The sequence below is a fragment of the Saccopteryx bilineata genome, chromosome 5 (assembly GCF_036850765.1).
Source record: "Saccopteryx bilineata isolate mSacBil1 chromosome 5, mSacBil1_pri_phased_curated, whole genome shotgun sequence".
NCBI classification, from domain to species: domain Eukaryota; kingdom Metazoa; phylum Chordata; class Mammalia; order Chiroptera; family Emballonuridae; genus Saccopteryx; species Saccopteryx bilineata.
In genome coordinates this window covers 249,536,601-249,548,989 of record NC_089494.1, presented here as the reverse complement: position 1 = coordinate 249,548,989, position 12,389 = coordinate 249,536,601, and the positions used below count along the sequence as shown (strand labels likewise).

Genomic DNA, 12,389 nt, shown 5'->3' with positions numbered 1-12,389 from the left:
CAAAGTGGGTTTCCAGATGTTGATACAGAAAATAATACAGTAATTAATATGTAATGACATGAGAATAAACTGTGTCACATACCCATGACTGGAAACCTACTGTTGCCTCATCCCGCAGATATCAGTACTTCTGATTGTCTCTCCCAATACAGAGACTTTCCAACGCTCCCTCGATGTTCTGTTGAACAGGGCGGGGCAAAACTAGGTCTACAGGTCCTCGCCTGTAATTCCGGTGCCTCGCGTGCAAGGTGGCCACTGATGTTACCAAGATAGCTATGGCGCGTAGACTCGCCTGCTGTTTCTAACTCTTCTTTTGTCTCCCCCTTAGGCTGGGAGGTAGTAAAGCATAATGATTAGGAACCAGGGAGTCTTGAGTTTAAATCTTGACTTTGCTATTTCCTAGCTTTGCCACTTTGGACCCATTACTTATTCTCTCTGAACCTTATTTCCTTATCTACATAGTGAGCAAATTAACAGCCACACAACAAACTCATTGCAAGCACTACATTACATACTATGCAAGAGAGTGTTTTGTGAAGTGCTCAGTCGCAAATTCAGAAAACCCAACCCAAACAACTTAAGCAAAATAAGAATGTCTTGACCCTCAGAGTGAAGAGGTAGAGCATCAGACATGGCGGGACCCGGGGGCTCACCCATGCTTCCGGGTCCAGGTTTCACCTCACTTTTATCCTGCGTCCTTCCACAGTGGCCCCATCCTCAGACAGGTTCTCCTTTAGTGGGAAAGGTGGCTTCAGTAACTCCCGTCCTTCTCCTCCAGTTTCTTTTTTTAAAAAATATTTTATTTATTGATTTTTTTAGAGAGAGAGAGAGAGAGACAGAGAGAGAGAGAGAGAGAAGGGGGAGGAGCAGGAAGCATCAACTCCCATATGTGCCTTGACCAGGCAAGCCCAGGGTTTCGAACCGGCGACCTCAGTGTTCCAGGTCGACGCTCTATCGCACTGTGCCACCACAGGTCAGGTTCCTCCAGTTTCAAGACCAGGGGGAAAGAGAAGACACCACTCATCCGGCAGTCCCAGCAAAAGTGTCACTGCATCTCATTGGCTCTGAATGGATGATCTCTGAACCAATGCAATGTTGTGATTGGTCATGAGCCCATTTCTGAAACAAGGGGTGGAGTCAGTATCCCCAGCATGGACTGAAAGTGCATTTGTTTCCAAGAAGAAAATTGGGGTGCTCTTGCCAAAGGACAGGGAATTGGATATTGCCAGGGTCAGGGTGAATTTCCCTTAAAGGCCATAGAAATGAAGGTGAATGTGGACTTGAACATCAATTCTAGAATTCCATATGGAGATCTTTCTTTAACCTTCAAAGAAATAAAATAAGATTACATAAGACAGCACCACTTGGTACAGTAGTCATGAACTTACACAATTATTATTTCAAAAACTGAATGAAAATACAGATTGAAAAAAAAATTAATGAAAGGTTCACAATGAGAAACCAGAATGTGGTGGGGTGGGGCCAGGTGGGCGTTGGCCTCTGGGACTCTGAAAATCAATAGTTAGGGACAGCTCCACCCAGCAGCAGAATGCGGAGCAGCAGGGACGAGCAGATGAGGCTGAGTGAGCCCCAAGGGCGGGTGGCTGGGCAGAGGCTGCCGTCTCCGAGCTCACAGAAGACTCCATGTTATCTTCTGGAATGGCTGCCTCCAGCCTAACATCTTTAGTCTGAGTTCTTCCTGCCAAGCAGTGGTTCCCAGCGCGGAGCTCACTAGAATGACTAGCTTTTTCAAAGAGAGGATTCTGGAAAGCTCCAGCTGGCGGTTGATTCACTCAGCCTGGGGTGGGGCCCAGAAGTTAGATTTTGAACAAGCTTTTCTGTGGCCAGAGCGAGAGTTTGGGTCTCGCCCATCCCTCCCCAGCTGGGCCCGCCACTCTGTATTGGATGGACCTGTTGATACCACTGTTAGCTCTCCAGAGTATGAGCCCCGGGGGCGGGGGGGGGCAGGGACTTCGAAGCACCGGAAACCCAGCAGGCACACAGCGGTACCGGCATGGCGTGAGCACCCTCTCCACGTCTGTGAAGGAAGGCCGGAGGACACACAGGCAGGCCGGCGGTTGCCTTTTCCCATGTGGGCTCTGCTGGGGAACACAAGCTCCTATTTCTGGAAGGAGCTCTGTGATGGCGAAAAGATCACAGTGGCAAAGGAGAAAAGGCTGCTGGGAAGGGCGGGGGTCCAGGTTTGCTAAGACTATGTACTCTTTTTTTTTTTTTCTTTTCTTTTTTTTTTTTGTATTTTTCTGAAGCTGGAAACAGGGAGAGACAGTCAGACAGACTCCCGCATGCGCCCAACCGGGATCCACCCCGCACACCCACCAGGGGCGACGCTCTGCCCACCAGGGGGCGATGCTCTGCCCCTCTGGGGCGTCGTTCTGTCGCAACCAGAGCCACTCTAGCGCCTGGGGCAGAGGCCAAGGAGCCATCCCCAGCGCCCGGGCCATCTTTGCTCCAATGGAGCCTCGCTGCGGGAGGGGAAGAGAGAGACAGAGAGGAAGGAGGGGGGGGGTGGAGAAGCAAATGGGCGCTTCTCCTGTGTGCCCTGGCCAGGAATCGAACCCGGGACTTCTGCACGCCAGGCCAACGCTCTACCACTGAGCCAACCGGCCAGGGCCCAAGACTATGTACTCTTAAAAGCCTCCTCCATCCCTTCCATAACAAAGCAATAGCAGCACTGGGGAGATGGTACATCCCCATTTTGCAGTGAGGGGAGGGAGGCACCGGGAGCAAGCTGGTCCAGGAGCACACAGTTAGGAAGACACAGCGGGGACCCCGCAACCTGTCCCCTCACACCTGCCTCTCACGTCTCCCGGGCGGGGCAGCACCGTTCTGGGAACACGTCATGCCTACTTGTCCAGTGCCCATTTCCATCGTAGCCGTGTCCAGCAAAAAGAAGTCAATAACTAAGGAAATCAGAAGAATGCAAAGGGCCTCTCAAGAAAGAAACCATTGTACACCACGTCAAACAGGCTATTTTCTGTCTCATTTTTATGCCCCTGCTGCTGCGTGCTGAAGGTCACTGGCTACGTCTGCAGAGACTGGTGAAGTCATGACAAGGAATCCTTGGCCGGCCAGGGAACCCGGGCCAGGGAGGGGTAGGGGAGGAGGGAACAGAGGGGAAGGAGGTGAAGCAATGCGCCCAGGGCCAGCCTGGTCTGCTTTCCTTCCCGGCTTGGCCCAATGACCTTCTTTCCTCAGGGTGACCACTCCCCTGGGCTGGCTTTCCAGCACACCCACGAAGAGCCGGCCTCAGGAGTCAGTCCGCATTCCTGCAACTGGCCGCCGGGTGCTGCCCCCAGCTGCTCGCCGGGAAAGCTCTCTGGGAAGAGCTGGAAAGGTGAGTGCCAAGTCCAGGTCCCTTGCCTTCCCAGAGGGAGCTGATTAAGTGTCTGAAACCAGGGTGGGGCCCCGGGCTTCGGCTTGGAAAAGTATTTGCTCATCTTCCTGAGAGAAACAGACTGGATGACAGAGGCGGGCGGCTCTGGGGGGTGAGCAGGGAGCTGGGGAGAGGGGGGAGGAAGGCAAATGGGAGAGACAGCTCTTCTCCTTTGGGTCTGCCAGGGCCAGCCCGGGAGGACTTCAGTGTTAGAGCAGAGGACTCTGGGGGGAGGAAGGCTGTCCTTTTTGGGTGTTGCATGGCTCGGATGGAGAGCGCTACTGAGAAAAAGCCACCTGCTTCGCAGAGGAACAGAGAGGAGGGCTCACAGCTGGGCTCCTTCTAGGAGTGAGCGAGGAATTAGAACATGGCAGGTGTCAGGGGGGCTGCCATTTTCCCAGGTCTAGACCCAGGAAGGAGGCAGAGGCTCAGTGGCCTTTTTTGGTCCCCTTTCTCTGATAATCTTGTCTTCCCCCCACGCCAGGCACAGAGCCTGAAAACAGTACTTGGTCATCCAGAGCTCAAACTAAGGAGAGTGTGCAAGAAGGCTGGGCCTTATCAAGCTGCCTTCAAGGGACAGAGTCAAAGGCTTAAGAAACAAGGAGTCAGGGGTGGGGGAAGCATATTCTTTCTGTTAAGAGAAAAACCTCTCCATGGCATGTTAATTATTACCCAAGTATGCTTGAAAGAGAGCAGTCTGGTTCTGCTGTACATTTTTAAGGAAGAACTTTGTAACTGACAGAGCCCTCCTGAGGGCCAGGCCTGCCTCAGAAGGAGGTGGTGGTCCCTGGTGAAGGGAAGCTTGAGGCTGAGGTCTGGCAGGGATGGTTCCACTCCTGTAGCCACTTCCTGGGCTTCAGTGTAGCAAGCCACACTGGGCCATGTCGGCGGCGGCCCCCTGGATGCCACTTTCTGGGCTCTCTCCACTACCTGCCACTCCGTGGAGCCTTTCCTGGGCTCTCTCCGCTACCTGCCACTCTGCGGAGCCTCTCCTGGGCTCTCTCCGCTACCTGCCACTCCGCGGAGCCTTTCCTGGGCTCTCTCTGCTACCCGCCACTCCGTGGAGCCTTTCCTGGGCTCTCTCCGCTACCCGCCACTCCGCGGAGCCTTTCCTGGGCTCTCTCCGCTACCCGCCACTCCGCGGAGCCTTTCCTGGGCTCTCTCCGCTATCTGCCACTCCGTGGAGCCTTTCCTGGGCTCTCTCCGCTACCTGCCACTCCGTGGAGCCTTTCCTGGGCTCCTCCTGCCACAGCTTCTATAGCAGCTCTCAGTGCTGGGCCTGAAATCTCCATCAGCAGCTTGTCTCCGATCTCTGAGGAATGGGCTGCCACTGACTGAGATCTTTGTGGGTGCCAGCCAGCCTCGCAGCCAAGTGCCTCAGGTGAGAGCTGTTCAGGGTGGAGGCTAAGCCAGGGGCGTGCAGCAGACCACACTTTCCAATCTTGTCCTCAACTGTTATTGCACGTGTAACCTGAGGCAAAACACTCGCCTCTCTGTGCCTCAGTTTCCCCACATTTCAGAGTGGGGATAACAATAACTACCTCACAGAGTTCTTGTGAGGCTCACGTGAATTAACACGTATGAACTGCTTTTAACAGTGCTTGGCACGTGCTTTCAATAAATGCTAGCATTTCTAATCGTCTCTTCTAAGCCTCACAGGAAACCTGCAATTATCCTGATTGGCAGATTAAGAAAACTGAGGCTCAGAGAAGAGGTAGGGCCCGAGCAGAGTTTGCAGCCCAGCATTTTCTCCCCTGCTCTGCAACAAACATAACAATAACGGTTGCTAGCCCTTGGAGAGGACGTGGCACAGTCAGGTTTCAGAGTTAGACGGTGAGTTTCCGGACCCATTCTTTTCATCGTCCTCCTAGATCACGCTTCTGTAACGGTTATGGAAAGAATAAATACTCAACCCTGGTGCTGACTTTTAGAATGGCACTCGCTCTGGGGTTGGAGCAGACCTTTGAAAGTGCTGCTGACCCACAAACCAGTGGGTTTTTTTTTTTGGAGGCAGCATTGATCCCTGTGGGCAAACCTAAAGGTGTGAAAATACCCTGGTGTATATAATATCTCATTTAATCCTCACTGTCCATGACCATCGGTGATAACTACTGGCCTTATTTCACAAGTAGCTAAGAGAGAGCCACACGTTCCCTGATGACATTACAGTTATATATTGGGATTGGGATTTGAATCTGTGATTCCAAAATCCCTGGCCGGGTCCCAAAATGATAGAGTTAAAAAAAATAAAAAAAAAAAAGGAAGAAGAAGACACAATTCTGGCCCCACAGAATCAGAATCTCCATCTGTAATCACAGGATGAAGTTAGAATGATTTGATGGCATGTCTGCCCCTCAGTGAACTCCTCATGCAACAATCACATAGTAAGTGCTTCCCACTGCAGAGAAGCTGGGGATACTGATGAACAAAGCAAGAGTTTCTGTCTCCGAGTCTACTGAGCATGGTAGAGAAGGGGGATGGGGCACTGCGGAGAGAAGACACAGAGGTGCAAAGGCCAGGAAGCCAGGCAGGCCAGCAAGACTTATGCATGGATGGAAAGGAGGGTGCTTAAAGAGGAGTGGAGATGAGGAGAGGGAGGGGGTCAGGAAGGGCCATGAGATTGCTCTTTATGTGCCCTGAGACCCCCCACTCATGAAGATGGGACTTGAGAAGCCCATGATCAGAGATCTGTGGCTCAGAAAGAAACTGTGCGTTTCCTGAGATTTTTGTGTCCTCCATCTTTACAAGCACAGCACTTAACACAGCTCCTGGGACGCAGTAGGCCCTGGAGGAATAGAGGCTGAAAGAACGAACAGGTAACAAGGCTCCTTGGTGGGGACAGGTTGGAACCAACGACTTGGTGTCCCTGAGATTCCCAGTCTCTTCTGACTAAGCCTCGCTCCGCCCCTGCCCCGGGGATGCCCACAGGTGCCCGACTGCAGCCATGCTGGCGCTGCTCTGCACCGCCTTGTTCCTGGTGGCCTGCGCCTCGGACGCCCCAGTGGGCTCAGATGCGTCGGACGCTACGGTCAGCGTGGAGGAGCAGATCCGTGACATGCACACCAAAGTGACGGAGATCTGGAAGGAGGTGACAGGGCGACAGGCGGCGGGTGGCGGTGGCCCGGACGCCACACTCTATGCTGCGTGCGAGGTGCGGCCATCGGCCAGTCTGGATACCTCGCAGCCCCAGGTGGCCGGCCTCGTGCTCTTCAGGCAGCTGGGGCCCGGCGCCCGGCTGGACGCCTTCTTCACGCTGGAGGGCTTCCCTGCCGAGCCCAACGTCTCCAGCCGCGCCATCCACGTGCACCAGTTTGGGGACCTGAGCCCGGGCTGCGAGGCCACCGGGCCTCACTACAACCCGCTGGCCGTGCAGCACCCGCAGCACCCGGGCGACTTCGGCAACTTCGCCGTGCGGGACGGCGGCCTCTGGAAGTACCGCACGGGCCTGGCCGCCTCGCTCAGCGGCCCGTACTCGATCGTGGGCCGCGCCGTCGTGGTGCACGCGGGCGAGGACGACCTGGGCCGCGGCGGCAACGCGGCCAGCCTGGAGAACGGCAACGCGGGCCGCCGGCTGGCCTGCTGCGTGGTGGGCCTGTGCGGGCCCGCGCCCTGGGCGCGCCTGGCGCAGGAGCACGCCGAGCGCAAGAAGCGGCGGCGCGAGAGCGAGTGCAAGGCGGCCGAGAGCTCGCGCGCGCCCCCGGACCTCGGGCCCTGACGCCCTCGGGGCGCCCCGCACCCCTGCCGTGTGCCCCAGGACCCTGCCCCACCTTGAGTTGCTCCCTCTGCTCCCTGAGTCTCCCTTTACCCCGAAGTCCCACTCCTGCCCTGGCTGAGGTCTCCCCAGATGCTTCCTCTACCCTGAGATCTTCAGCCAGCTGTGCTGAGACGCCCCTCCAGCCAGTGTGCAGCCCCCACCCCAGCTCTGAGGATCCCGATTACACCCTGCCCCCATCTACCATCTACCCCACCTACCCCGAGAGTCTTCTAGACTCCGGAGGTCCCTTTCTACCCTGACACCCCTATCCTCTCCCCATGAGCCCTGAGATACCTCTGTGCCCTAAGGACCCACCCAACTCCTCCATCTCTTAGGTTCCTCCTAGGCTCTCTGCGACCTGTCCTGAGGTGGCCTGGGGTCCCCACCTCCCCACTCACCACCAACGTGGGCCCTGCCAGCACCCGCTGCCTGCACTTAGGTGCCCCTGCCCGAGTCTCTAGCTGTTTGCAGCAGCCTGCCACCCTGCAGGGGGCAGACAGACACCCTTGGGGACTGTTTCACAATCCTCACGTTGCACATTAAAATCTCAGCAGCACAGTTCTTCATCAGGGCCTTGGTTACTTTTTCTGTTCGTTTGAGGCCTGTCTCCCGGGCTCAGATACTATTTGGAAAGAGCAAAGATATTTCCAAAATTCCTATAGGACCTCTCCTTATTCCCCTCCTTCCAATTCTGCCGGCGACAATGTTCAGTCACGAATTGTTGTGGGAAGTGAGGAAAAAAATTTTCAGCTTCCTGAGCTACAACCCCAACTGGAGAGAAAGAAATCTATTTGCAATAAGCTTCCCCGTGGTCCCTCCCATCTGCCTCAAAGTGCAGCATGAGGTCCATTTCCCAGGAGGGCGAGACGGAGGCCAGTGAAGCAATGTTACTGGGCAGGTTACCCGGGGAGGTCGGTGTTAGCAAATGACGTTGTCAGCCTTTTCCACAACCAGGACAATGCTTTTCTGAACACAAAGGCACTAGGCAGCAGTGGACTTCAAAGGCAGGCGGATTTTCATTCAAGGCTTGTTAGAATTTCAGCCTCTTTTTGAAAATTATAATCTACATACTGACTAGATCAGTCTTGCGTAGCCACCTTCATTTACGGAATAAAAGTTCTCGTAATAACTTTTGAACCTCCTGGGGTAGGCCCACTTCCTCACTGTGGCTTCTCCACCCTGGTTACTTGGAAGCAGCTTCCATTCCTGCCAGACTCACATCTGTGACTCCGAAGTGAGTCAAACAGAACCTTAGCCAGAGACTCATCCCCTGGTGGTTATTTTTACCTCTTACTAGGACTAACTTATCATTGAAAAATCTTTCCTTGTGCTCCACCAGCTGGTTCTTACTGGTTTGAAATGTTAACTTGAACTGTCCACATCAGCACTGAAAGGCAATTAGCACACTGAGTCTTTAAATATCCCAATCTCAAATAGATACGTTTACTTATCCCACCAATGAAGAGTTCTGAAAATGAGGCAGCAGTTATTTAGGGACACGTGACAGAGAAGAATAAAACGGCAAACACGCCATCTTCAACTCTGCCCCCCACGTTATAGGTTAATTCAGGATCATCCAGGGAGGTGGGGATTTATTTTTCAGAAGGGGACTGGTGCTTTTCATCACTTACCTTCTCTGTTTGTCTGTCTGTCTGGGCTACTCTCCCAAAAGACCACAGACTGGGTAGCTTACAAACAACAAAAATTTATTTCTCACAGTTCTGGAGGCTGAAAGTCCAAGATCATGGCCAGGTTAGAGACCTCTCTGGGCTTCATAACCAGTGCTTTATGGCTGCATCCACACATGGTGGAAGGAGCAAGGGATCTCTCTGGAAGCTCTTAGTCACTAAACTCACTCATGAGATGATGGGCCCAGCACGCTTCCGCAGCGGGACTCTGCTAGTGGCCCACTCATGAGATTAAGTACCTTACCCCCCCTCCATGATTTTAGGATCTTCCAAAGGCCCCACCTCCTACCATTGTCTTTGGGGGTTAGCATTTCCACATATTTATCTTGGGGGGCACGTTCAGACCATAGCACCTTCTGCTCCTAGCTTCTCCCTCCACTACCATCAGCCTTCCAGACTAAAGAGAGACCCTAGCAACCTGCCCCTCTCTGTGCTGTTCACTAATGGGAACGGAATTGATAAAACTGTTCTGTGGGGCTCCAGGGCCAAGAAACAGAGAGGAAATAATACAGGGGCAACGAGAGTTCACTGTCAGGGCAAAGGGATGCTTAGAGTGCAAGTGGCTGACGGCTCAGGCTCAGCTGGAAAGGCCTGGTGGAACCATGTCTCTGCCACCCGAGCTGTGTGACCCGAGCCAGTCACACAGAGAGCAGGGCACCTCTCTGGGCCTGAGTTTTCTCATCAGTTAAATAGGACTAGCCATTGGATTGCTGTGATGATGAAATCAAGTGTTATTCTTAAAAGGTATATAGTATAACATGAAGACCTAAGGATCTAATAAGTGTCTAATTAAAAACAGTGGCTAAGGTCAGAAAAATGGCTACTACTAATGGATTGGAAATGGAACTAGAAAGATTCAAGTAAAGGAAAGGTGGTCACCTTTTAGGTTTGTAAGAAGGGTTTCTGCATCCATTAAGAGGCTGGCTGAGAGAAACTGTGATCCCCGCCCTTAGGGGGTGGGGGCACCTAAGAGGAGGGAAAGATTGTGGGCTGTAAAGGCAGGCAGCTGGTTCTTGGCCCAGAACCTGATGTGTGTCACCAAATGTGCCCTTTGCTCCCCACTTGGCCCCTGGAGGCTATTTTTACCCCTCTCCTCTTGCAGCTCGATTTTGCTAATCTCTTTACATTTGCTGTTTTGACTTCCCGGCCAGCTTGCTAATCAGTTTGACTGTTTGACTCACAGGGTTTGCATTTGTCACCAAGACTTAAACACACGCTTGTTTTGATTTCTTTTTGTAAAATTAGAAGCGTTTGATGTAATGACTCTACCTAGACACAGCTGGTAAAGTGAGAATAACACTCAAGTTTGCGCAGTTTAAACACAATGTAGACAATAATTAGAAGAGCTATCTTTAGATGTTTAAGATAAGCTTTTTCTCAGAATTGCAGTGAATCTCTTTTCTGAGTTGGGCTTTTCAGTGCATACATATATATATATACACACACAGAAATACTAAAAACGTAAGAAAATAGAGCAAATCAGTGAGTACTTTGGTCAACTTGAAAGACTGCAGGAAATAAACCAACTGATTTTATATTTGGCGTTTTTGACTGAATGAGTAAAATCTTTACATTCTCCGTAATTTTCCTGAGGAGCACATGAACTAATACTTTTAGGTGACAGATTGTAACTGATAAGTTGCTACAATATGCCACTCAGCCAATGCTTGGCCTGCAGTGAGTGTGGGGGGAGAGAATGACCCAAATAATAAAGATAATTAATCATCTATATTGGGGAAGTTACCGCATTTTTATTTCAGGTAACAAAAATGATATAGTTATAATACATGATGATCATAGAATCCAGTAAAGCAAGGTCTGCAGTGAACCGAAGTTACCTCTTTCTTTAAACTACAAAATAGCAGCTGTTTTGTCTATTTTTTTTAAAGCCAATTGTTTTAAATTTAATAGGCTATCACTGGCCTCTGCAAAGATCCCAAAATATGTATATTCCTGGGCTCAACGCTCACATAGGTTCCAGAAAGTCACACTTGTCAGGATTATGCAAACATTCATTATGCCTTAAAAAAAAATTCTCATTTAGCAAAGAGGTGACATGAACGAACTGTAAGGCGGCTCCTCAGAAGCTATCACTTTAAATTGCCTTCATGCCGTACCAGCGGGCTTTTTGTTTTTGTGAGCAATCATAGCATTGAGAGATGGGTCCTTCTTATTTTTTCTGCTTCTCATTTCTATTTAGATTCACTACTGAGCTCTCTATTGCATCTCTCTGATCTTCACATTTTTCTCTGTTCAGAAAGACATCTGGAAAAAAAGGAATGTATTAAAGTAGTGAGTTAAGGGGACTCCTTTGCCTTTCTGACATCCTAAGTTACCCTCAATATTATTAAGGAGGAATACTCTTCCAAGTGGAGGCTTCCCGGATAAAAGCAGAGGAGGTGGTGCTCAGATAGAGAACTCTTTCAAAGAGAAGTAGGGGACCAAGCCATCCACAGGGAGGGCTGTAAAAAAAACGATCAAGCCAGAAGAAAGTGCCATTTTTTTTTTTTTTTTTTTTTTTTTTAGCAGAAAATCAAAAGAAGCAAAGGCATGCTGCAATCTTAAAGAAAGGGAATATAACCCCATGAAGCAAGTAGCTGGTCTGAAATTCCTTAACGAAGAGATTGAACCTGCTATGTCCCCGGGTGAATTGGGGTGTCTCAGTCAGTGCTCCATTCAGAAGAACACATCCGAACATTTCACTCCAACACGTGAGTGACTGATCCCGGAATGCTTTCTCAGAGCTTCACCTCGCAATGCTGATGTAAGTTTGGGAAGGAGGGCACAGAGGAGGAACAATGAATGGGAAAATGAATTTAGCTTATTTAAGATTGCCGACTGGGAGGAGGTGGCAGCAGGAATTGAGCTGAATGCCAGGAGGGACGGGAGAGGAGGGTGGGCAGAGGATGTTTGGAAAGGGAGGGAGTTAGGGACAAGAAATTCCTGGTTTACAAAAGCCAGTCCATTTCCACGGGCCTTAATTAAAAGAACGACAAACACTCATACATAAAATTCCTCACCTAAAGGCTCTCGGGCCCAGAGAGATCACAGGAAACACAGTGTGTGCAAACAAGCTTTCATTAAGAGACCTGTCAGCTCCGTTTCATTTATCCAGACTGCTCTGCGTTCTGCTGGCAACCGAGCTGGAAAAATAATGGAAGGACAGACACACTTGAAGAGGTAAACAAAGGTGGGAACATTCCAGCTACAAAATAGGACAGATGACAAAGAAGCCAGGGAAGAAGGGAGATGAGGCGGCATTTTTCTTAACTAACAAACCGACAAATAACCACCTCCCCTCCCCTCCCCCCAACTCCACCCTCCTCAGTAAAATAATATTCTGGCTTTTGAAGGGGAAACAAATAAAACAAAAAGAGACATGTGGGGTTTGGTGACAATGCTGTTGGTGGCCTATTCAAATTTAGTCTCAACTCTTTTATATTTTTCAAGACGTGATTTTGTTTCAGTGTTTAACCTCAGAGCCTGCATGTTCAGGGACAGGGCCCCACCCCAAGTCACAGAGTTATCTTGGCGAACCTAAACCCATGACATA

General features: G+C 51.0%; 1 protein-coding gene across 3 annotated transcripts; it reads left to right on the top strand.

The window, feature by feature from the left end:
• Positions 1-3,242: 3,242 nt before the first annotated feature.
• On the top strand, positions 3,243-7,714 carry SOD3 (superoxide dismutase 3). 3 transcript variants are annotated; one of them, XM_066280156.1, is made up of 3 exons: positions 3,264-3,353; positions 6,147-6,210; positions 6,323-7,714. In XM_066280156.1, exon 3 carries the CDS (start codon positions 6,339-6,341, stop codon positions 7,107-7,109), a length of 771 nt encoding a protein of 256 aa, XP_066136253.1. In that variant the 5' UTR covers positions 3,264-3,353; positions 6,147-6,210; positions 6,323-6,338; the 3' UTR covers positions 7,110-7,714. The 3 variants fall into 3 exon arrangements, with proteins under 3 accessions (XP_066136255.1, XP_066136253.1, XP_066136254.1); XM_066280157.1 differs by having other exon boundaries at positions 3,268-3,353; positions 6,142-6,210; XM_066280158.1 differs by lacking the exon at positions 6,147-6,210 and having other exon boundaries at positions 3,243-3,355.
• Positions 7,715-12,389: the final 4,675 nt, after the last annotated feature.